The sequence below is a fragment of the Dasypus novemcinctus genome, chromosome 11 (genome assembly GCF_030445035.2).
Source record: "Dasypus novemcinctus isolate mDasNov1 chromosome 11, mDasNov1.1.hap2, whole genome shotgun sequence".
NCBI classification, from domain to species: Eukaryota; Metazoa; Chordata; class Mammalia; order Cingulata; family Dasypodidae; genus Dasypus; species Dasypus novemcinctus.
Window position 1 is genome coordinate 75,369,315 of NC_080683.1, and position 25,491 is coordinate 75,394,805.

At 37.3% G+C, this 25,491-nt stretch overlaps 1 protein-coding gene across 1 annotated transcript in view; it reads right to left on the reverse strand.

The window, feature by feature from the left end:
* Nucleotides 1–25,491, reverse strand: part of SIM1 (SIM bHLH transcription factor 1) — a 74,711-nt gene that overhangs the window by 17,974 nt on the left and 31,246 nt on the right. The window contains exon 9 of the mRNA XM_058307188.1: nt 18,919–19,087. Within this exon, the coding sequence (XP_058163171.1) occupies nt 18,919–19,087 (169 nt within the window). The remainder of the gene's footprint in view (nt 1–18,918; nt 19,088–25,491) is intronic.

Below are 25,491 nucleotides of genomic sequence, written 5' to 3' on the forward strand. Positions count from 1 at the left end.
AGATATTTATGTTGCTAAAAGCCACAATTCACAATGATATAAAAGTTATGAATATAAATGCATCTAATAACATAGCAGAACAAAAGCAGGGATAGATAAGGCAGAACTAGATAAAACAGAACCTATAGGAGATGCAAGAAAAAACAGAAACATCCTAATAATGAGAAAAATACACCACTCTCAGTATAAGACAGGTAAAGTAGGTATAAAATAAGACTACGGAAGATCTAAAAAACAAAACCAATCAGGTAATTATTTGCTAAATATCAAACATCATACACAGAAAATAAAGAAGAAATCACCTAAGGTAAACATGACTAATCTTCACAATTGATCAAATATTAGATCACAAAGAAAATATTGGGTAGTGGGGAGTTAATGTTTAATTGGTATAGACTTTCTTTTTTGGATGATGGAAAAGTTTGGTCATGGATGATAGTGATGGTAGCACAACATTGTGAATGTAATTAACAGCACTAAATTGTGTATTTGAAAGTGGTTAAAATGGGAAATTTTAGGTTGTATATATTACCAGATTTTTTAAATGATAGAACGGTATAACACAAAAATGAGCCCTAATATAAACTACATACTATAGTTAATAGTCTAACTACAAGAGTATTGTTTCATCAAAAGTTACCACACTAATGCAAAATGTTAATAGGGAAAATTGTGTGTGTGGGAAGGAGTGGTATATGGGACCTCTGCATTTCTATAAACCTACAAATGCTCTAATTTAAAAAATAGAAAAAGTCAATGTTTCATGAAGTAGAAACATAAACAACACTCTCTGATTAAAACACAATAAATATGGAAATTAAAGACAAAATTTTTAAATGTCTTCCACCTGGAAAAATAAAACTTTCAAATAGTTCTTGGGTAAAAAAGGTAAATACAAACATAACTTACTAGATTTATGGGAAAAGTGAAAATACTACATATTGGAATCGATGGGGTACCCAGTTTTAATACCTATGTAGGATATTCTCATGGTCTTAAGTATGTCCCCACAGACTGTTTTTCAATTGGAGGGAAAAAACAGTGATTACACAGGAGAGAAATCAGACAACAACTTGACCAAGTAAGCAAAATTAATATTGACAACACGAGCATGTATACACCGTGTGTCTTTGACTGTGATCACATATGGAATATCCCAACATATAAACTATAACCTGAATATAACCATGAGGAAGCAGCATGCAAACTCCTCTTAAAAAACATTCTATAAATAACTGGACTGTTCAAACAAAAGTGCTCCTAAGGGCCTTAGGGATGTCTGGACACGTGGCTACATGAAATCAACACCCCCTCAATGGGCTCCATCTGGGAATATATGAAAAGCTATCATAGTCATACTCATTTATAAATCACCTAATCATGACTCTTCTACTTCTTTCATTTGAATCTATTATTCCCAATTTCCTTGTTAAATTTATTTCTCAGAGACTTATTAATGCCTTTGGATTGTTCCTATGCCAGTTGACCCCTGAAACCTGGCAGGTATGGTCAACTCCCACTTTCCAGGTCTTCAGGCCTGTCCTGGACAACTAAAAAATCCAGGGCCCTTTCTTTCAAATCCCCCAGTCCTCAATACTGAACTGCACTTTGGTACCAATGCTTAGCACGTAAACTTTGATTAGAACCTAGAGACGTGTCTTAAGGGTGAAGAGGCAGGTAGACTCATGATAAGTTAGGATACATGCAAGCCTGTAGATGGTTTTCATAGTGACTGCTTGTATCTGTGGAATTTTCAAATGAAACAAAACCATGTTTTAGCAGCTATAGAATATCTGCTCCTCTTCCTTTGAAAACGTAACAACACTTTCTCCTATATTTAAAGCTGAGAAACTGCAAAGACTCTTTTCCTATAGCAAAAATGAATGTTTCAATTCCCTATTTCAATTAAGTTCCTACAATTAATTTTAAAAGGTTCACTAAAACTAATTTTTGGTTAATTTTTCTGGAACCTTTGATTTCACTTCTTAGAAAATTTGTTCTAATCCTGAATACTCTCTACTTTAATTTCCTCCTATTTCTTTCAAAATATAACCACTAACCAAAACAAATTAATTCATACATGCACATAGTTTTTAAAACAAAATTTTAGAAGTACCAAATGATATTCATTGAGAAGTGAATTTCCCTCCCATGGCCTCATCTCATGTCCCTTAGGCAACCATTGATAGCATTTTAAGTACTCTTCCAGAGGTATTCTACGCATATACAAGGGTATTTCTCTCTATATTTTTCCTTTTAAAAGCATAAACAGTTGGGAGCAGATGTAGCTAAAGTGGTTCAGCATCTGCTTCCCATATATGAGGCCCCAGGTTCGATCCGCAGTACCTCCTAAAAACAAAACAAACAAATGAAAAAACCAACTCTCATTGGGGAGTGGATGTAGCTCAGTGCACCTGCTTCCCATCTATGAGGTCCTAGGTTCAATTCCTGGTACCTCCTAAAATAGAAAAAGAAAAGAAAAGAAAAAGCTACATAAATAGTAGCATATGATGCTTGCTGGTTTGCATCTTGCTTTTTTTTAACTTAACGTGTCTAGTTTATAATATAACTTTGCAATTTAAAAAATATACACAAAATCTTCAATGGCCTAATATGCAAAATTTTGCATTTATCCTTAAATATCTGCTAGTTTATTTTTATAATTTTTGCATCTATACTATTTGCACACAGTGTGTATTGATAGTCTTTATTATTAATAAATAAAAAGTCAATTTTGGCGGGAATAAAAAAGGAGGTATGGGGTTTTGAATCTTTATCTAAAGTTTAATTTTCAAAACAGACTTTCATGTTGGCAAATTAAGAAATGAGTCAGATGGAAGGTATCTTTGTTCTCATATGAAACAAGAAATCAAATGCCACCAAAGGTGGGCTGTGGCTGGCAGGCAATGAGTTGGGATGACTGCCAGAAAGGGATGTCATATGACATCCACTGTCCCCCAGCTCCGCTCTGGGATTCAGCTCACAAAAGAACTATTCTTTCCAGAAAAGACTGATATCTCACCAGATTATAGGTCTGAGACATCCATTGGGGCTTAATATGTGCCCAATGGGAACTATTTACCATTATTTCTTCTAATATTCACATTCTAACATTAATGAGTACCTGCTATTTGCAAGGCAGTGTGCCAGGCGACATGAGAAATATGGTTGGCTCCACCTACAAGGTGTTCACATTAGGAAGAATATGAATAATTCACAGAGGAGAGCTTTAATATACTATACATTAGAAACTGGCAAGCGTCTGAATAGAGGGAAAAGCTATACAGTTTAGGAGTTCAAAGGAGGGACCCATTACTCTCTCCTTTAATACCATAAATCATTTAGTAAGGAGAAATGAACTGTGATTTACTGATTAAGGGAAGGGCAATTTGCTATATGATTTGCATATGCTAACTAAATATGGATGACAACTGTAATAATAGTTACCATGATCAAATGCTTGCTCTGTTCTAGTCACTATGCCATTCAAGATTCCACAGACTATTATCTCAATAAATGCTGACATCTTTAAAGTATTATTGAGCCCCTTTTACAAATGCAGCAACTGAGGTTCAAACAAAATTTGCCCAAAGTCACATGCTAATGAAGTTCAAGAGAAGAAATTCCATTCTAGAACCCTTGCATTCTCCACTACTCCATACCAGGTACTTAGATAATAAAGATAACAGTGTCCTGCCTTCTAAGCCAGGGGTTCTAAAACAGGGGTCCATGAGCTTGAATTGAAATTCAAAAACATTATTCTTGTGGGCATGTGCTGGTGCAGGTGTGACACATTTATTAAATAATCCTCAGTATAGTGTGGACTTAGTAAGGAGTCCATGGTTTCCATACGATTAGCATAGGGGTCCATGGAAAAAAAAGGTTAAGAATCCCTGCTAAGAAGTAATGGATTCCACATTCCCCAAGCAGGGATTTGCAAAGGGGGCTTTCTCCAACCTCTATACCCCAGAAAACCATCTACACACACACACACACACACACACACACACACACACACATGGGTGATATCCTCTCATCACTGAAGCCATCTCCCACCACAATCACATCTACAGATATTCTTCTTTCAGTAACAGTCATAAGATTCATGCCTGCTTCAACAGCATGTTCCAGGCAGGTGCTCTGCATTCATCTGGATGTGGCAGCAACAACCCAGCTCAGGAAAAATGCCAGATGTTCCAACAATAGATGTTATAGTTATCTATTTTTACTCGAGGTTTTTATCATTTTTAGCTGTAAAATAGAGACCCTCTTATGGTAAAGTCCTGTTTTCCATGAAAAACTTTCACTCTATCAGGCATGAGCAGATTTCCTCTTGATTTGTGTCTGAACCATGAGAAAAAACATCACAGATGCAGACTGTATTGTACTAAGAACATATGCATGCTTTTAAATCACTTTTATCTTACTTTTTACTAATGTAACCCTGAAACATAAAATATGTTCTTTTTTTTCATTCACTGTATGGGAAGAACAGATGGTGAAAGGGGTAGATTAAAGTAATACAGCATGTCCATTAAAATAACCCCCACTGCTGGGGATGCTTCCCTCTAACAGGAGTGGTGTTTACTGTAAAGAATGGCCTTGGCTTACACACATTGGGAATTGCTGGGAGATTTCTCCAGGATAAATAAAAGGGTGAGAGAAAAACCAATATCAAAATCAAATGCATTGTAAAATGACAATAATGCAAGGTATTTTGCATATCTGAGAGGCTAGCTGAAACCATGTGCCTGTGATAATGGAGCCAAACAGGAGTCAAATAATAAAGTTCATCTCTAACTTGAAAAATCTTAGTACCTAGAAAATATAACTAACTGAAACTACAAAGAAGATACCAAGCAGAAATTATTTTCTACATTCCTACACTCCTACTAATGGTAGACAGACATTTTTTGTTTTTACTTTATTTCTAATTTCTTGTCTTGCTAATAAACATTGAGAAAGGCTAAGTATAATATATGATTTCTACATGTCTTACAAATTTATAACATTGGAAAAGAAACCTCATGAATCTTTTTACAAAATTCAGGTTAATTTTATATAACACCAATAGAGTTAAGCTATAAAAAATTTCAGGAAAAATTAAATAATGCAATCTATAAGAAAAACCTGTGTCATCTCAAAGTCAAGGATGATTTCACTAGAGGAACTAAGCAGTAAATATTTCTGTTTATACTATAATAAATTAGAAAGTAAATAGTAAATCAAAACTTGATTGGTAGGGATTTAAAACACTTTGGTCATTTCTCCCTTCTTCTTAAAAAATGGCAAAAATTATCAGCTTTCCAAAATCAATTCTTGAGAATGTGTTTACATGATTTTCACTCATCATTCTTATATTTGATCTGCTTATAGTATAAGCTATTGTTTGTGATGTTTCTAACATTAATTCGAATTTTAGTTATTTTCAGCTGTGAAAATATTCTGCTGAGAAATCTTTCATACCTGTACATTCCCTGATATATTTCATAAAGTTAAGACATGGGAAGTTTTTAAATATGCCTCAAATGTGGTTTGAAATGTCATAGGCCTCCTCTTAATCCACCCCCCACAGATACAAAAATGTTGCTGGGATTCAGTTCACTCATTTTTTCTCACAGAACAGTAACCATAGTCCCCATCTCATTAGCTGTCAGGGTGATGTGCAGCTGGAAGAGAATTCAGCACCCCAGACCAGGGCCAGGTTTCTTCGAGTGTAATTCTATAAAGAGTCTCCTATAGGGTTCCATATGGAGAGAGCTGTTTCCAAACCATGAAATCCACAATCCATACACTTTTATAAATCCAAAGGTGAAGTCCTAAAGGCAGTGAGCATTTTTATTGCACTGAAGATTTTAAACAGGTAATAACAAACATAGGATAAACATTTCAGTAAACCCTTTATGTCATGATGTCCACAGCTGTAAGTGATCAAGAATATCCCAACTTGTCTAGACAACAGAGCAAGAGCTCTAGCCCGTTGGGTAATTCTTGGATTTCCAGGACCAGGATCACTAATTTTAACGGTATTCTTCCTCCACGACAGGCTTCAGCCATGAGCCAGAACTGCTCTGACCTCACTCTGATTTTCTGCATCTCAGTGGCAGATAAAATGGGCCTGAATTCAATGGGTACAGGTGGTGCCACCTACCCAACACCTGCACAGAAGCTTTGTTTGGTCTTCCACTGATTTATTCTGGGTCTGGACAGAGGATGGGCTGCCTGAGCTGCTCTTGATAGGGTCCTAGGACTGCACCAACAGATTGGCAGGCATATTACTGGCCTTTTCCATGCTGAAAGAGAAGGCATATCAGAGTTGTAATCTTGTGAAAAGAAACTGAAGCTAGAAGCCCCTTCAACAAGTTAATCCATTTCAAACTGGTGCCTGTAAATGGAAGGATGGGTATAACTTTTCTTCTTCTAAGCCAACACAGTAAAATAATGAGGAAACTGAAACAGGATAAGCTCTCTATTAAACTCTGGCCTTCCAGAAAAACGTTACAATTCAACAAATTATAACATGCTAAAAAATGTTTTCTAAAAACCTGAGAAAAAATGAAGAGTTAAATCTAGATTTCCGAAAGAAATCCAACTTTCTTAACTCTAGAAGGTTCCCCTTATGAGTGGGGCAAACCCACCATGAATTGCCAAATAAAACATTGCCCACTTTATTTTCACTATTCTGTTTTAATGAAAATTTTATTTCAGAGATTTTGTTAAATAAACTTCCCTGGAAACATTTTGATGGTGGATTCAACCATCTCCCTCTAATCTTCTCTTCTGTTCAGCTACAGAACAGAATGACAAATTCTAGTGATCAGGTCCATTAAGCAAGAAGCAGAAGTTTCCAATTTGATTTAGCACAGCTGCTTTACTCGCTGCCCAATTTCTTTTTCGACACCAATTCTCCCCCAGAACCATACCTTCCTATATTATGGAGTGAAGACATGTTTAACGTGAATTACACCTGGTATTACCCATGAATTACCCATGCACTATTTCTAGCACCTGACCAAAATCCTTTCTGTTCCATGAGGAGAGGCCTCTTATGATCAGTTGAAAGCATCATCACCCAAAGCACCGCATTTATGTGTCTAGAAAGTCACTCACCATATTCTGCTTCACAGGGAAAGCATTATTACCACCTCTTCCCCTAGATTATAAGTCCCTAAAGACAATAGTGGCATTACTTATTTCAGTATTCCCAAAGGACTTGGAACATGATTCATATTAAATACACAATTACATACAACATATAATAGTTTCATGATTAATGTATACACGTATATATACATACATATATAATATGTAATAAATGCCCAGTATATCTTACATTTTTTAAAAAAAAATCTTCATTCAGACGATTTCATTCAAAATATTTCATTCAAACATACACATATTTCTGGGTTGAGGGGGGGCAGTGACACAAAGAAGTTTAACACACAATTCCCACCCTCCAGTGGTATTCATCTAGTAAGATTTATGAAAAGGTAACAGCACAAAAAAGTAAAAGAACAATAAAATACATAGGTGTGTATGAAAATAACATATAACCATTAAAATGATGATATAAATATAGATTTACAGACAGATTTTATTAAGTGAATCCATTTGACTTAGATACTATTAAGGGAAAATATGTATTAGAAAATAATATGATCACATTTTTGTAAACCATAAATAAGAGTTTTACAGATAGAGGGATGTCTGCCTGGATGTTCCCCTATGGCCTAAGGAAGTGGATATGACTCAACTAATAGAGCATCTGCCTACCATATAGGAGGTCCAGGGCTCAGTACCCAGGGCCTCCTGGCCCATGTGGTGAGCTGACCCACGTGCAGTGCTGCCACACACAAGGAGTGCCATGCCACACAGGGGTGCTCCATGTGTGGGGGTGCCCCACGTGCAAGGAGTGCGCCCTGCAAGGAGATCCACCCCTCATGAAAAAAGCGCAACCCACCCAAGAGTGGTACCACACACACGGAGAGCTGACGCAGCAAGATGATATAATAAAAAGAGACACAGATTCTGGGTACCACCTGACAAGAATGCAAGTGGGGCAGCAGACTTGGCCCAGTGGTTAGGGCATCCATCTACGACATGGGAGGTCCATGGTTCAAACCCCAGGACTCCTTGACCCATGTGGAGCTGGCCCATAAGCAGTGCTGATGCACACAAAGAATGCCATGCCACGCAGTGGTATCCCCTCCGTAGGGGTGTCCCCCACATAGGGTAGACCCACGTACAAGGAGTGCACCCCGTAAGGAGAGCTGCCTAGCGCAAAAGAAAGTGCAGCCTGCCCAGGAATGGTGCCGCACACACAGAGAGCTGACACAAGATGGCGCAACAAAAAGGAACACAGATTCCTGAGCCGCTGACAACAATAGAAGCAGACAAAGAAGAAGACACAGCAAACAGACACAGAGAACAGACAACGGGGGTGGGGGGTGGGAGGGGAGAGAAATAAATAAATAAATAAATAAATCTTTAAAAAAAAAAAAGAATGCAAGCGGACACAGAAGAACACACAGAGAATGGACACAGAGAGAAGAAAACAGGAGGGTGGGTATGGAGTAAGTAAAAATAAAATAAATTTTTAAAAAATGAAACCTATGTTCTATGGGGCCAGCTTAAACCTGCCACTGTTTTTATGAATACATCTTTAGCAGGGAAAGCAACACTTATAATATATTGTCCCTGGTTGTTCTCACACTACAGCGGTAGAGTTGAAAAGTTGCAACAGAGACCGTTTAACCAGGAAAACCAAAAATATTTACTTTCTAACCCTTTCCCAAAAAAGTTTGCTGGTCCTTGCTATAGGTGATTAGATTAACTTTATTATTTTCTTCATTTTTGATGTATTGCTTAAATGTTTTTTAATTTTTTTAATAATTTATTGAAGTATATCACTCATACACAAACATACATAAGCAATAAGTGTATAATAATAGTTGTGAACTTACAAAACAAACATATATAACATCATACAGGACTCTCATAACTCACCCTACCACCAAAAACTTGCATTGTGGTTAAACCTTTTTAACTAATGATTAAAGAGCATCCTCAAAATACTAATAACCAAAGTATTTTTCCACCAGCCAACCCTATTATTATTATCTTTATGTCATTTATACATGAACAAACATAAACAATTAAGTATATAGTAAAAGTTAAGAACTTACAAAGAAAACATGCATAACATCATACAGGGATCCCGTACATCAACCATTCACCAACATCTTGCATCGTTGTGAGAAGTTTGTTACAAATTATGAAAAAATATTGTCAAAATCTTACTACTAATCATAGTCCTTATCTTACATTTGGTGCACTTTTCCCTAAACCCACCCTATTATTATTTTTTAAATACACTTTTTATGATAGAAGTTGAAAACTTATAAAACAATCATGCACATGTGCAGAATTCCCAAACAACACCCCTCCATCAACACACCACACTGTGATGGAACATTTGCTACAGATAAAATAATATCATCTCACTGTTACCATGTCCATAGCATATATATATATATCATTTTTATAAGAAGAAAACAAAGCTATTTTAATTGTTTAAATCATCAAGAACAATATTAAGTGATGTAAAAGATGGGTATATTATGGCTCATGAACAAATATTTACTACCTGGTTCAAAAAGTAAACATGGTGGGCCCAAAGCAAGGAGCAGTCATTGGGAATTAGAGGTGGAGCTGTAGCTGTGCTTTGACGGGTGGCTTGGGTTTGAGAAGCTCAGCAGACAGGGTATGCTCAGAGCAGAGAATGTGGTCTCTGCTAGAATGGAGAGCTGATGTGGGGGGCAGAAGGGGACAAGGGCAAGGTAGGCAGATGCAGAAGTATAATAGCCTGGGCCAGACTGTAGAGAGTTTGGACTTTGTGCTAAAAGGAACAAGGATCCTCTGTATGTTTTTAAAGAGACAAGAGCACAATGAAAATGATATTTTAGGAAACTCACTGTCAGGAATGATCAGAATCTGAAAGAATAAGGAGACCAATGAATTATTCTATGAATGATGTACAGTTCCAGTGAGCCTGGAGCCATACAAAGGCAGTATGGGTGGGGTAAAAGAAGGAACAGCAATCAAGAAACATTTTGAAGAAATATGACCTTCCCAAGGACTTCTGTGTCCAGGAGATAAAATGCCACACCAAATGAACAAGCAATATCTGAAGGGACTTTTCCTTTCTTAAACTGTAAATCCACTTCTCAGGGAGCATAACATACTACTAAAAGTGTAGTCCAACGGATGTATATAGATCAATAAAAGAAGAATAAGAAGAGAGATCTAGGAGTCTATTGATCATGGGAACCAAGTTCTGGAACTAAGATTGGACCCATAAAAAAAGACGGGTAACTGACCTGGAAGACAGAGCCAAATGGCATCTCTTGGACAGCCACTCAAATGTCAACACAATTATTTTAGAATATGTACATACACACATACACACACAGAGCAAATACAATCGTTCACATCTCTCCATTGTTGCACTGGAGATAACAGTGGGAACATGAAGACTAGAAAGCCCACTTTGGGACAAAACATGAATTGTTTTCTGCCCCTAGAGCATGATACAGGGAGCACTTGTTCAAGTTTTACTCATAAAAGAGCCTATAGATTCAGCACTTAGGTGTACTGCAGGATTTTTCATTTGTGAAATATTCCCCACGTTGTTTTGCATAGACATCATTTGCATCTTTACATATATTATAAATTCCTTATTAGCAGATTGTTTCACCACTTTGGGGTTTTTGTATCTCTACAAGCAACTAACCAAGCATTGCCACACAATATATTTATTTATTCATTCCATTAATATTTAGTGTGTGAATATATGGAAGCCAGGTGGAGGGATTATGGATATGAAAAAGACCAGTGAGAGAGGACACTGAGAAGTTAATTTAGGGCCCAATAATAGATGACCTTGAGTGGCAGATAGGGCTGTAGTAGGTCTCTATGCACTGACATGATCAGTGGTCTTTTAAGTCTATCTGGGAGGTAGGGAAGACTGGAGAGGGGAATTTCAAAGTGGAAGGGGGGATTAAAATGCTGTTTCAATCCTCCAGAGTGAGAGAACTCCTAGGAATACCTAATGGGGAAAGAAGAGTAAATGGATGAAAGGATGAAAAGCATAGGTGGGAGTCTAGAGAGAGTTTGTCTCATCCTTGAGGGGGTATGCAAACCAGGCAGGGGTTTATTAACTGTCATCCCATATCCCCACTGCAAACCTTACAAACAGGTATACATCCAAAGCCATCAAGCATGCCCCAGGGGAAGTTAGGTCTCTAAACTGGTGCTCTCCCTGCTCCAACCCACCTCCAGATCATCACCAGAAGACAGAGCAACCTCCAACATACACCAGCACAGCCAAAGCTCAAGCCACAGCCACACCACTGCCACCACCACATACTTTATCACTTACACATTACATTGTGCTTAAATTATCTGCATATATTTTACCTCTCCCACTGAATCCATAAGCCCTCTGGAGGAAAGGACTATATCCCCAGGACTTAACATATCTCATTACTCCCCTCTTTCTCCATCCACTACAATACCTTCTTGGGTCTATCTGTCCATCCATCTATCTATCCATCTGAATGTCAAGAGAGTTGCACCACCTACTCTCCAGTGCATTGGACTCACCCAGAACAACTAACAGGGAGAAGATGATGGACAATGACCACCCCAAGGAACAAAGAGAGTCTGCAACTGCAAGCAAGAGAGCCCCACCCATCTGACCTATGGAATCTAGGCCCACTCTCAATTAGAGGTGGAGTGGGCATCATCATCCCAGAATCCTCAAGATTAAGGAACGAACAATGGAATAATGTAGATTTATTGGTATTCTACTATACTTATTTTGATTCTAGCAATGGAAGAACTTTTATCACTGATGTGGAGGCAGTAGCCACTGGAAGTTCTGAGGGTCTGAGGGGAGGGAGAGAGAAAAACAGGTGTAATATGGGGGCATTTTCAGGACTTGGGTATTGTCCTGAATGACACTGCAATGACAGATACAGACCACTACATATCTTGTCATAACTTACAAAATTGTGCAGGAGTGTAAACTACAATCAAACTATAATCATGCTTAATGCAATGCTCCAAAATGTTTTCATCAATTGTAGCAAATGTACCACACTAATGAAGGATGTTGTTAATATGGAAAAATGTGGGAGGGCTAGGGAGCAGGGAATAGGGGAATCCTCTATATTTTTTATGTAACATTTATGTAATCCAAGTATCATAAAAAATTTAAAAGTATATTTAAAAAAAATATATATATATATACACTAAGGACTTTTGGATGTCCAGGGCAATCTGGTTACCAAGGGCAACATCCCCTGTCCTCACAGACCTTTGAGTTCCCATTTATTGGTTCCAATTTTTCTTCCTTCTGCCTCCTCATTTTTGCTAAGTCTCATTCCGTATTCCTCATTAATGCCAACTTTTTCTAATTTTTTTCTTCTCATTGATTTTTTATTGAACTATGTCCTGCTGCCTTACTTTTAAATCTAAGGTGACTAAATCTAGCAATCTGTTTATAGAATCTTTTGTGAGATTTGTCATTACATTTTTATTATTGGGAATGTATTTTAAGTGTCATACATCACTGTAAATTGTAATGTTGTAAGAAAGTCAACATCAATGAAATAGCATACTTAAGATAACTGTCCACTTGAGTAAACTATTTAATACAAAAGTATATAGTCCTATATCTAATCTATAAACCTAGTTTATCTACCACAAATAACTACCTTTCCTTTACCAAAATCTTACACTGTCATGCTCAAAAGCAAGTTAAGTCCAAAGACGTTCTCTATAAAGGCTTAGGTTAGGTAGACTGTACTGGAAACAACCACTTTCACCTGTCCCCATCATTAGTTCTCTTCCTTCTCTTTACCCATTCTACCCATCTTATCTCCTAAAACCTCACTTTTTTCCCTTGTCTGCCCCTCCCAAACTATGTGCCAAAGGAATGAAGAAGCAAAGGCTCCATGTGGCTCCATGACTGACCATATCTTATCATTCTTATCTAAAAGATCAGTTTTGCCTCCCCAACCTGACCATGGCCATGGCTCCTTAAGAACTTGCCTTTAGCACTTAGTGTACACAATAGGTATTTAACTGAATGCAAGAGTTAGTCAAAACCAGTGTTTTAGTCTTCTTGGTTGCTCAAGCAAATACCATGCGATGAGTTGGCCTAAATAATGGGAACTTATTTTTTGAGACTAGGGAAAAGTCCAAATCAAGACATTATCAAAGTGATGCTTTCTTCCTGAGGACTGGTGTCTGGAGCTGGCTGCCAGTGATCACTGGTCCCGGGCTCCTCTCTCACATGGCAATGCATGTGGCTTTCTCTCTCTGTCTGAACTTCATTCTGCTTTAAAAGGACCCCAGTAATAAGATTAAGACCCATTCTGACTGAGTTGGGCTACACCTTAACTGTAGTAACTTCATCAGAAGGTCCTAATTACAATGAGCTCCTACCCACAGGAATAAGTTAAGTTTGAGAACATAGCTGGAGTACATAGCTCCAAACCACCACACCAAGGTATAAAAGAGACTTCACCTTACTGAGGAAAATATTTCTAAGTAAATACTCAGAAGTTTATTTATGAAGACAACCTAAGAAAACTGTAAAGATCCACTCTAATAATCTCCTGATACTTTGATAAGAGAAGGACATCAATCCAAAGTTTATACATGGCCAGGAAATATAACAAGCCTGTATTAGTGGAAAACTTCCTGGGAAGATAACTTTATTTTTTGCAAGATGCATTAATTTTTGTTGTTGTTAAAGGTCAAAAATTACATGTTTTCATGTTATATAAAATACATGAAATGAAGGATATTTATGCTGGTAGTAATAAAAACACCATGTGTAAGGGCAATTTTGCCCTGCTTTTCTCTCTATCTAAAAAAGTTAGGCAATCAGCAAAGTATTGGTAGAGTATTTTTGAGACCAGAAAGAACCTTTGCAGAAGGAAAGTTCTTTCCCTCACCAAAAGGAAGCCAGATTGCTGGCAATGAAAATTAAGAGGAATCTGTGGGATTATTTAAAGTAACAGATGTGTAATAAAACCTGCAAGTACTACAGTATATTTGTAGCAAGTGATTAAATACTTTCAGATTTCAGAAGCATACACCGTCTTATACATATGCTGTCATGTCAGAATTATACAGTGTATTGGTTATTACCAACTAGGGAAAAAGCAAGAGGAGGGAAGGGTGATGCAATAAAACAGTATGGCACGTACTGTCTGTAACAAACACAACAACTATAAGCATGCCAACATGAGAAGTCTAAAAGGAAACTGTGGAATCAAGAAGACAGTTTATTCATGAATGACTTGACTAAACCACGGCAAGGTAAGTTCCAATAGGTATTAGAGCAACCAAGATTAGCTCCATAAATATAGGTGAAAAATATTGTAGCAGCCTCTAGTACATAAGGTCTGAAAACTAAATTTTACAAACTCAATATTTCTAATTCAAGAGAACTATGAAAAAAAATACTGTGCTATTTTCATGAATATAAATCTACTCACAAGAAAACACAATTGTCAAAATGTTAAGATTGTCACTGCATAGCAGCATAATACATATATGCAGAATCTTTGAAAATTACCTATTTCTATTTTTTCCAAAATTTTTCAAAACAAGAGAATTCAATTTTGACCTCTCTTGTTTCAAGTAATACATAGGTGCAAAGTTGACTGAGTCATTCATTAGGTGACCATAATATAATCAAGTCTAAAATCATTCCCAAGGGCATCTCATACCAGGAGGAGACCTGAGGGTTCATCTACCACTGCAGACAAAATGGGTGGTGACAGCAATCACAATTTTTGCATGTACTGCAAGTTCAAATAAGGATATCTAAATAATTCCAGAAAGCAGTATAACCCTTTCTCATTTAGCAAATATCTGTTAGAAATTCCTGGGTATGACTAATAAATAATATTCCCAGCAAAGAGCCAGTAAGTAATATTGGTTGTAGCATCACATCACTGTTTATATAATTATTATGAGGCATGAGACACTATCCTATGAGCTCCGTTTTGCTGGAAACTGTCTCTTTTTAAAAATCTGATGAGAATTTATATACTAAAATATGTGAACATGGATATAGCAAAAAAAGAAAAGACTTTATTTTTTGAGAAAAGGGACAGAGGTATTTAAAGTTAATAAAATTAAAACCTTGTTCAGTCATTAAAAAGGCATTTAGAGTTATTTGTTTGTCTGAGTTTGTTTATTATTACTATTAATTTTGGAATAATGAAAATACTCCAATGGTGATTGAATTATGAATGTACAACTATGTGGTTATACCAAATACCATTGACTGTACACATTGGATAGATTTTATGTTTTATTAATAAGTATCAATAAAACTGATTAAAATTTTTAAAAGGCATTTATTATGTATCTATATAATACTTAAAGGGAAATTTAGTATAAGTATGCCATAAACAATGGAAAGTAAGCTTTAAAAGTATAACCTTCACAGACCCATACTAAGACTATGAAACTTAGTCTCCTAAATATTTTTCATGCTTCAACCACATTGATTCTCTCATTTCCTGTTCAAAAACCTTTCATGGTTCTACACAAAACTCCTCAGTCTGATTTTCCAAATATGTCACCTCTAGACTTTATCCAGAGACTAACGCTCGAGACCCCCAACCCCAACTCCCTACTCTCAGGCTCAATCACACTAACAACGTGTTGCAGGCTTTCCTCATAATCTTGGTCTTCCTGTCTTCCTGGAGTGCGTTCTCCTTTCCCTCTACACACATGCCTGAATCCTTTCCTCAAAGCAGGGTCACCATAATACCTCCAGCCAGCCAGGGCAGAGTCCTCGTTGTGGACACCACTCCAAAAGCCTTTAGTATACACTATCTCCTGTGCACTGCTTGTTCTAGTATGTAACTTATCACTCCAACTGTACTGTGAAACTTAAGGACATTTCTTATACCACTTCTTCATAGTCTGGCATCTTTACCGACCCCCTATACTCTAAGTACCACTGTACTTAGGCACTGAGTGCCTGTATGGCTATAGTAGCAACTTTGCCATACAGGCACTCAGCCAGCATCTGTTAAGCCAGAGACACATTATAGTCAGTGATGCATGAAAACTGAAATCTAATTCTCTCATAATAGTAGAAGGGCATTTGGATCAAATAAGATTTTTGAGATGATAAATTTTTTTTATTCTTTAAATTTTATGAAGATTTAGAATCCAAAATGACAATACTAAGTTGTTTTCTTAGTGCTCTATCATCCCTTCCCTATGTACCCCTAGAGCACCCTTTGCTTACCCTATGACAATTCTCTGCAAATGCACAGAAAATGCTTCCTCACTTGACTATCTACACCAGTGGCTCCTTAAAAGCAAAGAAGAGTACACTCCCTTTCTGACATCTATATATTTGCACCCCATGTAGTAGGAACACAGTCAATGAATCACCTTGCACCACAATAACTAAAACACTTAAACAGAAACCTTTAGTAGTCACATAAATGTTAATTTAATTCATGACTGTGATTTCAAATAAGACATATAGCCAAAATTCTAAGGACTACATTTTATAATTATTAACCATAAAAATAAGTATCCAAACTTCAAGAGAAATCCTCTGTGGATACATGGATGTGCATGTGCATGACTTTCTAATTCATAGAACATTTCTATAAGATAACACAATTCTGGAGAAGGAGAATGAAGGGAAAAAAGAGTATAGTATTGCTTTTTTAAAACTATGTAATGTGTAACTTTCAAATTAACACACACACACCCAAGGAGTATTCAAAAGGATGTTCCAAATTTTAAAAAATAAGTAGCTAATCTACTGTTAAAGTGAGTTAATAGAAATTTTAGACATTAAGAGCTGAACATGATGGGCGGCGGACTTGGCCCAGTGGTTAGGGCATCCGTCTACCACATGGGAGGTCCACGGCTCGAACCTCGGGCCTCCTTGACCCGTGTGCAGCTGGCCCATGCGCAGTGCTGATGCACGCAAGGAGTGCCCTGCCACGCAGAGGTGTCCCCGTGTAGGGGAGCCCCATGCGTTAAGGAGTGTACCCTGTAAGGAGAGCCGCCCAGTGCGAAAGAAAGAAAGTGCAGCCTGCCCAGGAATGGTGCCACACACACGGAGAGCTGACGCAGCAAGATGACGCAACAAAAAGAAACACAGATTCCCATGCCGCTGACGACAACAGAAGCAGACAAAGAAGATGCAGCAAATTGACACAGAGAACAGACAACCGGGGTGGGGGAGGGGGAGAGAAAATAAATAAAATAAATAAATCTTAAAAAAAAAAGAGCTGAGCATGAAAGAAAACATTAACTAAACAGTGACATTTGGAAGTCCAACTGGGAGATTTTGTTTTCATTCTCAAAACTGTTGCTTAATTTCTGTGTAACAATGGACAAATTGCTCCTTAATTTAGTATTTCCTATTTCAAAGTCTCCCTTCATCATGTGCCCATCACTCCTATACATTTAAGGACATAATTCTCCAATGGCATAATTCATCCTTTCAAATAGTAAAAAGAAGCAGTAAAACTCTTTGCCCAAGTTACAAGATGGTAATAGAGAAAACTTCTCCTTAGATGCTCAATAAAAAGAAGTCGCTCCTCCTCCACAGTGAGTTTAATTAAAATGCCCTTCATATATAAAGTCTTCAGTCCTGATATGGAAAGGTATACAGTGAAAAATATCTATGTATCACACATCTGCTCTACTCAATTTTGTAAGAGGAAAAAATTAGTCTTTTGTTGAAGATTTCAAACCACATGACGTAAGTCTCTTGGGGGCAGAGACCACAATCTTCTCATCTTTGTACATCAAGCCTCTAAAATAATCTATCAATGGTAGCTTCTTAGTGACTCTTTATTCAATGAATGATGTTCCCTCAAACAGCACACACTTAGGAATCAACACAATAACAAAGTTCTGATGAGAAAGTACATTGTTTCTGTTCCCACTGGCCATTTTCACTTTTAATATATATAAAACCATGCATAACAAAAATCACCTTGAAGAGATGACTCAGAACCCAGCCTAGAAATCTAGTGAACTGCAGGAAATTTGACATGGTACTCTTTACAGAGAAGGATGGAGGTGAAGTGGCCACAGGATATTGAGACCCAGGAATCCCCAATTCTGTCGTACATCCTTGAGGTCAGGGGAAAGTTGTGCACATACCTTGACACAGTCTAATTTACAGATCACTGACTGATTTAAAAAGATATTTTCCTTCTAAGGATCAGGATGCCCATTTGCACCTTGCAGTATTTCTGGAATACCTCCTCTGGGTCTCATCATCTCACCACCTTGCAAAGATGAGAAGAGAGTTGCCTTTCCTACCATTCCTGCCATCTGGAAAATCCTCTCTATTTCATTCCTCCTCATAAATAGTCCATCTGTGCTCAAATCTCATGGTGAAATGCATCCTTGATCCTTTGTCTCCATCTCTTAAGATTAAATTTTTCTACATCACACTCTCATTTTCCATATTGTGTTATGCTGGCTGCATCCTTCTGGTTCAATCATTGCAGAAAAAAAATTTAGGTTCAGTCTCCTTGAAATAAAGAAGTTATGGTTCTGACTGCAACTCTTATGGCCTTTATATAAATGCAGTAAACCACAAAATTGTTTCAAATTTTTCTGAGCTGAGAGACGACATAAAAATGTCCATTAGTAGCACAGTTACTTTAAAAGAGGAAGAAGATAATTTTAGACTTTCCAGATTTGTAGGAGCTTTAAATTTATCAAAACCAGATAATTAATTCCAAACAGTTTTAATCCTGCCTCATCTGTGAAAGCAAACCAGTCATAAGCGCACACACACATACACAAAAGCTGCAAAATCAGCACTGCACCTACCTGAGGGTATGGGGATGTCCTGGATTTTGACTTTGAGCTGGAGAGCCGGGACTTGGTCCCCTTCCTGTTGTCAGTCATGGTGGGGGTGGAGCTGCTGGCGTAGGAGAAGGTTGGCTTGGAGGCTGAGATCTGATCCAGGGAGAGCTGCAACCCTTTATATTCTGTGTCTCTGCAGGGTGGGAGTACAAAGTCCTTAATCAGCCACCACAGGAAATGGATTTAGGTATTCTTTCATCAGGAATGACAGTAATCCATATTTGAAAAAGGAGCAAGCAAAAATTAGCCCTATCACCGGTTTCCTCAACCACTATTACTCTAGAAAAGCCTTATATTTAACTAATTATGTGTGAATGCTGCTGCCTTGTGTATCACAGCCAAATTACATGATAAGCTCATGAAAATGTCTTGATTTCAGAACGCACTTTTCATTGTTTTTATGAGTAGAAAACAAATCTACAATTCAAATTCTCTGAGCTTTTACGTCCTCATTGGTAAGATACGGATTATATCTACTCCAAAGATTTCCTGAAGCATAGTGAACTCAGCAGATAATGGCCACGCTATTTGACTACTGGTAAGAAGAATGTCTTTATTCATTTGTTCCAAGAGCAGTCATTAGGTAAGTTTTCTAAATATTCTTATAGTAACTAGTATAGCCAGGCTTATATGTAGTGAAAAATCTCTTTCAACCGACTAATTCAGTTACCTTAGGATACATTTTGCCACCATGTCTTTCCATTCCTTCATTCATTCAATAAATATTAATTCAGCTCCTAATATATACCAGACTTTTTGCAATGTGGAGAGAGAAGGATACATAAGACAGTTACTTTCTCTAACCTTGTGAAAATTATAGTCTATTTGGGAAAACAGACAATAACATATAAAAAAACATAATAATTTCAGACTGTGACAAGAAGGAGATAGAGAGTTATTCTTAGGTGTTCCTTACAAAGATATTGCTTGAGATATTTAGGGACTGAGGATGACAGTCTTGGCCCTGTCCACAGGTATGACCCTCCCTGCTTCCAGGCAGGAATGAATCTCATTTGACTCCTCAGTTTTATAAGATATCAACCCTTCACATCTCAGGCAAAATAAAATGTTTCAGAGGTCTTTATGAGGAATCATGGAGAATTTTTTCTTAGATTCCAAAACTAGCTGGGCTGCTCCTGGATTACTGATTTCTTTTTAGCTCATGTACACTGTGAATCATATAACTCTACATGTTTTCCTCTCTGCACTGGAAGTCAAAAAGCCTAACCCAGAGTCTGATTTGCAACCACCTCTTACAGGTGTACAAAGTCCCCATAGGAGGCATTTTCTGCCGCTGGCTTCTTTTATTTTTAGTTTCCTATTTTCCCTTTTCTCTAGTGGGTTCATTTTTTAAATTTTACATACATTTTCAATACTCTTTGGATTAAGATAGATTTATATAACTTAATAAATTAATAAATTTATTTATGTAAAAGTGACAGGCACATTACCATAGATCAGTAAACATTCATTTCTCTTCTTTTCCTTTACCCTATTGATCTTTCTACACCAAAACAGGCAAATGTAAAAGTATAAATCAGGCAAGAAGTCCCTCAAGTGACTAAGAAATAAAACAGTTACAATAATATCACCTGCCATAAACTACAATGAAGTGATACATATATATATATATACCAGAAAATTACAAGTGGTTTGTATCAAATAATCCATTCACTCAGAAAAAGTGAAAAAAAAAAACAAAACAAATCAACAACAGCAAACAAAATTTAGAATATCGCATACATGTTGGTTTAATCTTTTATGTGGACCCTAGAAAATTATGTTCTTAAGTTGAATCTATTGTGACCCTTAGATTAGATTAGATCAGTTAAGGGTCATTTGATTAGACTACTCCAGTAGGGTATAGCCCAGGATGGATCTTAATCATCCTACTGGAGTCCTTTACAAAAGGAGTAATAAAAGCTTCAGACTCAGTGGGGGTGGGGGGGAATCACAGAGACAGAGATAAGCCAGGAAAGATGAGCCGATGCCATCATTATGCGCTGCCATGTGCCTGATGCATGCAGCTGGACTCAAGGAAGCCTGAAGGAGAAGGCAGAGACTTGTAGAGCCGCCATTATGCCGTGCCAAGTACAAGTGTTCAGGATCACCAGCAGCCAAGCTTTGGTGAGACAGCACCTCTTATGATACCTTGTTTAGACAGGTTTGAGTTCACAGCCTCAGAACAGTAAGTTTTCACTAATAAATTCCCATTGTAAAAGCCAACCCATTTCTGGTATATAGCTCCCAGGAGCCTTTAGCAAACTAAAACAACATGTAATTTGTTTTTCAGCCTTGTTAAATCTGATCACACTACTGGCCTTCTTTTTAAGTCTGTCTAATCAACTCCTTTTGAGAACACCAAACAAGATAGATTCTGAGCACTCTTTGGTCAGAAATTCAATATCTACCAAAAGGAGACTACAACCTATTTTTCTGATAATATCTCAAAAATTCCCTTCATCAGCTCTTCAACTGATCCAAAACATTTCTTCCCAAATGGACCTTAGGCTCTCCTGTCTCTCTCTCCACCCCTCCCCAACACACACTTGTCAAACTCCTCTTATAAAGACCATCTCAAATTCTGATCACCTCTATGAATCCCTTCCTGACTACTAAAATCATTCATCCATTCAATAAATATTTACTGAGTGTCTCCTCTGTTTTGGGACCAGTATTAGGGCCTGGGGAGACATCAATGAACAAAAGTACTAAGCCTCAATTTTCCTGAAGAAGGCGTGCCAAAACCAGCTCCTGGGATAAGTGGGAAAGGGTCCTGAAACTATCTTTTTCCTTCACTAATCTTATTTTTCAAGTGATATATGCCTTGTCTTTCCAAGTGGATTCTAAGTTCCTAGAAGACAAGAGTCAAGAGATGATTTGCAATATCCCAGTTGCCATTTGCATGGTATTTCACAGAGATGGATGAGGAAGAAGACAGGAATATAACTAAAAAATGATTTTTTTACCCCCGTGACAACTAATAACTGCAATCCAACAATCTTTCTCTGTGTTCAAAAGATCCCTAGAGGGATGTGCATTCTCTGACCCACCTGCCCTTAGATCCCATGCATAGGGCAACAAGCCAGGCCATCTGAGCTCTCACTGGAGGTGGAACAGTCACCCTTGAGCATCACCCAACTCAAACATCCTTCTGTTCAATGGACAACAGAACATCTGTTCAGTCCCTGCCTGAACACCTGGAATGCCAATGAAAACTGTGCAGCCCTGCATATGTGACCAACTAACTTTATAAAATCATTCCTAATGTAACATTTTAGCATAGGGATTTCATGGATACCAGCAGGGAGTAAACAAGGATTCCTTTTTCTCCTGCACATTTCCAAACCCTCAAGATATTCATTTATAGTACCGAAAAAGACGTTCCAAAATGTCTGCATAGCTCCTGATGACAGAACTATTTCAAATTAAATACCATTAAATACAATTATAAAACAAATAAATGATTGAAAATTCTGCATATTCACATGAAAACTCTAATAAATATAAGAGTTATGCAAATACTCATAATAAATTTTTTAAAATGATATTTCGGAGCATACAAAAAAAGCACACAAAATTAATCCACCAAGATTTAAGAGAAGACCAGGAAATTGGAAAGAACAGGATTTCAGCCAATCTTTGCCTCTTACTGTATAACAACCATCTAAGTCTCAATTTCCTTTTTGAATCTCATTAGGTTGTGAGGTTTAACTTAAACACTATATGAAAGGTTCATAGCACAGTGCCTAGAACACAGTAAATGCTAAATAAATGCCAAGTATTACATTATTTTTAACTTGTATATTCTGTGGCACTTTTGGGCACCTGATTTCCCCAGAACAATAGTTTCACTTCAGTAATAATATAATACATTTCAGTACAAACACCTCTTTATGCTGGATTTCTTTCTCTTTCTACGTCAAACTCATTTTAATTCACTCTAAGCCCTATAGTGGTATAGTTAAAATAAATTCCTTATTTCAAAGTCAGCAAATGAGGACCTTACAGCAATGAAGACACTTCACTCTAAGAGGGGTATACCCTTCCTTCTTTGTTCAAAACTCCAGCAGCTCAAGGGATGTGTTTGGATGAAAAGCACAATAAAAAAAAACACCCACTTAAAAACATCTCAAGTGCGGTTGATGTGCTGCCAAAAGCAGTTCTGAGTGGCAGATTCAATAAGTATAAAGCATTTGTTTTACTTTTAGAAATCTATTAAAATTGAGCATTTCATTAGTCTAGCTTAAAAGGTTAGATACTGATGGGAATCACATTACAAGTTCATTTCCCTCCTCCAAACACAGACACAAAGAAGAATCTGGCCCTAACGCGCCCTTCCCTTCAGTGAGGCATGTTCTGGTATCACACACGTCCTCCAAGTGACGTTCATGCTTAGTAAACCAGTTAACGCTTCTCTGTGGAGTGGGACAAAATAAAAAATGCACAGAACATGGACACTAAAATGAGTTTGGTGAGAAACTTGACTTAGCTGGTTTTAATAAATGAAGGGCACTGTTCTAATTCTAAAGCTTCCTTGAAAAGTACCAGATAGACCCTATTTGGAAGTCCAAAGGTAATCCTCTCAAGGGAAGCTCATGCTGGGCTCCCAGACATGATCAGCATATCAAAAGAGTAACTGTGGCATACGCCATTTGTCATATTTTTCAAAATCATTATTGAGATGAATTTATATATTTTTTCGCCCTTTAATGACCTGCATGAGATTTGCAGACAAACTCAGGTTCCTCAGCTCTGAAAGCAATGTGAGATGGGTAATTTGCAATCACTAGGGCTTGCAGTTTGAGAATCTCAACCACATTTGCACAAAGCAATCCTCTTATTTCAATATAGATAGATATCATTCATTCAATTTGCAGAATTAACCATTTGAGTCTACTCTAATTTTATAATGATGTACATATTTGGAACTACTTAAATTTCAATAGAAAAAACGGGACCATTTTTGTGTCATTGGCCCTTCTTAGCCTTCTCTTACACAATATACCATGACCACTCAAAAAGGCAATGCCAACTTGCCACATGGGAACCTCACTATGATTCCTTTGCAAAGCAAATAGATTGTGTCTTCACCATGAAAAGGTACAGTCAGCTTCAGAGAAATGCATTAACATTATTTCTATTGTTTCAACTGGGAGGCTGGACTCCATAATGCCAGCAGCAGCACTAACATATTTACAACCTTCAAATGAGTTGGAATGAGTGTATAGAGAAGCAATCTATTGTTTTCTTAGTCCACAATGATGCAAGATTCTTTACAAGGATTCTCTTTATCAACTCTGCCATACCCTATTCCACTTCCATTTTAGACAACTCTGAATTTTTGCTTCTGTCATGTCAATTTTGAATGTGCTGGTCATTTGGAGCTTCTTTGCAGACTCTATGTTATGTGGCAATTCTTACAAGATGTTAATTTTTTAAACAGCTGAAGGTGATCAAATTACCCAGGAAAACATGGAAACAGAGACATACAACCGATTTGGCTTCAAAGGCTCTGAGTGAAATAAGCAGAGGATTGCATTAAACTGCAATCAGATTAAGTGGAAATGACGGTGCATCATACTAAACTTTTTAATTGGATTCTATAGTTACTGTTACAAGAAGTGCATGACCTTCTTATATTCTGGCAGTTACCGCCTGGCCACTGGGCAAACCTCGGTAGCAAAGAATCCTACTTTATGTTTCACTTTCAGGCGCCTATGGAGTTTAGCAGAGATGGCTGAGAAGGGGAATTCCATATGGTGAGGGGCTCAGAGACTCAGAAAATCTGCCAGGAAATTAGGGTAAGGCGCCCTTGGAAATGTAATAGTTTCATACTAATAAGTGGATTTATGTTTGTTCCTTGTGGTTTTCTCCATTTGATTTGGCGATTTTAGTAGTTTCCCAAAAGTCTTTGGTTTTAACATAAACATTGCCTCGGCCTAGAAACCATCTTTCTTTTGCATTTTGCAGATTTCACCCAACATGCTATGGAGTGGACAGTACCACAAGGGTATGGGACAGCTTAGGCACAAAGTTTACTACCTCATTGAAATTTTAAGAAGGAAAGACAAGGCTATAAATATTAGGCAAACAGTAACAACCAAAATGTAAGTCAAAAATTTAACATGTTGATAAGATATGACAAAGTCAACATCACAACCAGGACTATGTAGCACTACCTTCTTTTAAACCCATGACACAAGCTGAAATACACTAAATCCAATCTGCCACCACACTGAAACTGAATTTGTTCCCTTATCCCCGCAGGCCACAGTAATTTCTTCTGGCTCCTTCCTCTGATCCCTAAAGCATTCACTGTCTCTACCATTCACTTGGCACTTCTCATAGTGTGGTGAAAGCCGCAGCTTGACAACAACCTCCTAAGTTCCTTCTCTCGTAATAGTCTTTACTGTCTAACACAAACTCTTACATAAAACAGATGATCATTTTCATATGATCAACAAAACAATTCCCATCACAATAATTTTCATTCATTTCAAAAGCAAAAGGCCTCCATATTTTAAAAACTGGCAA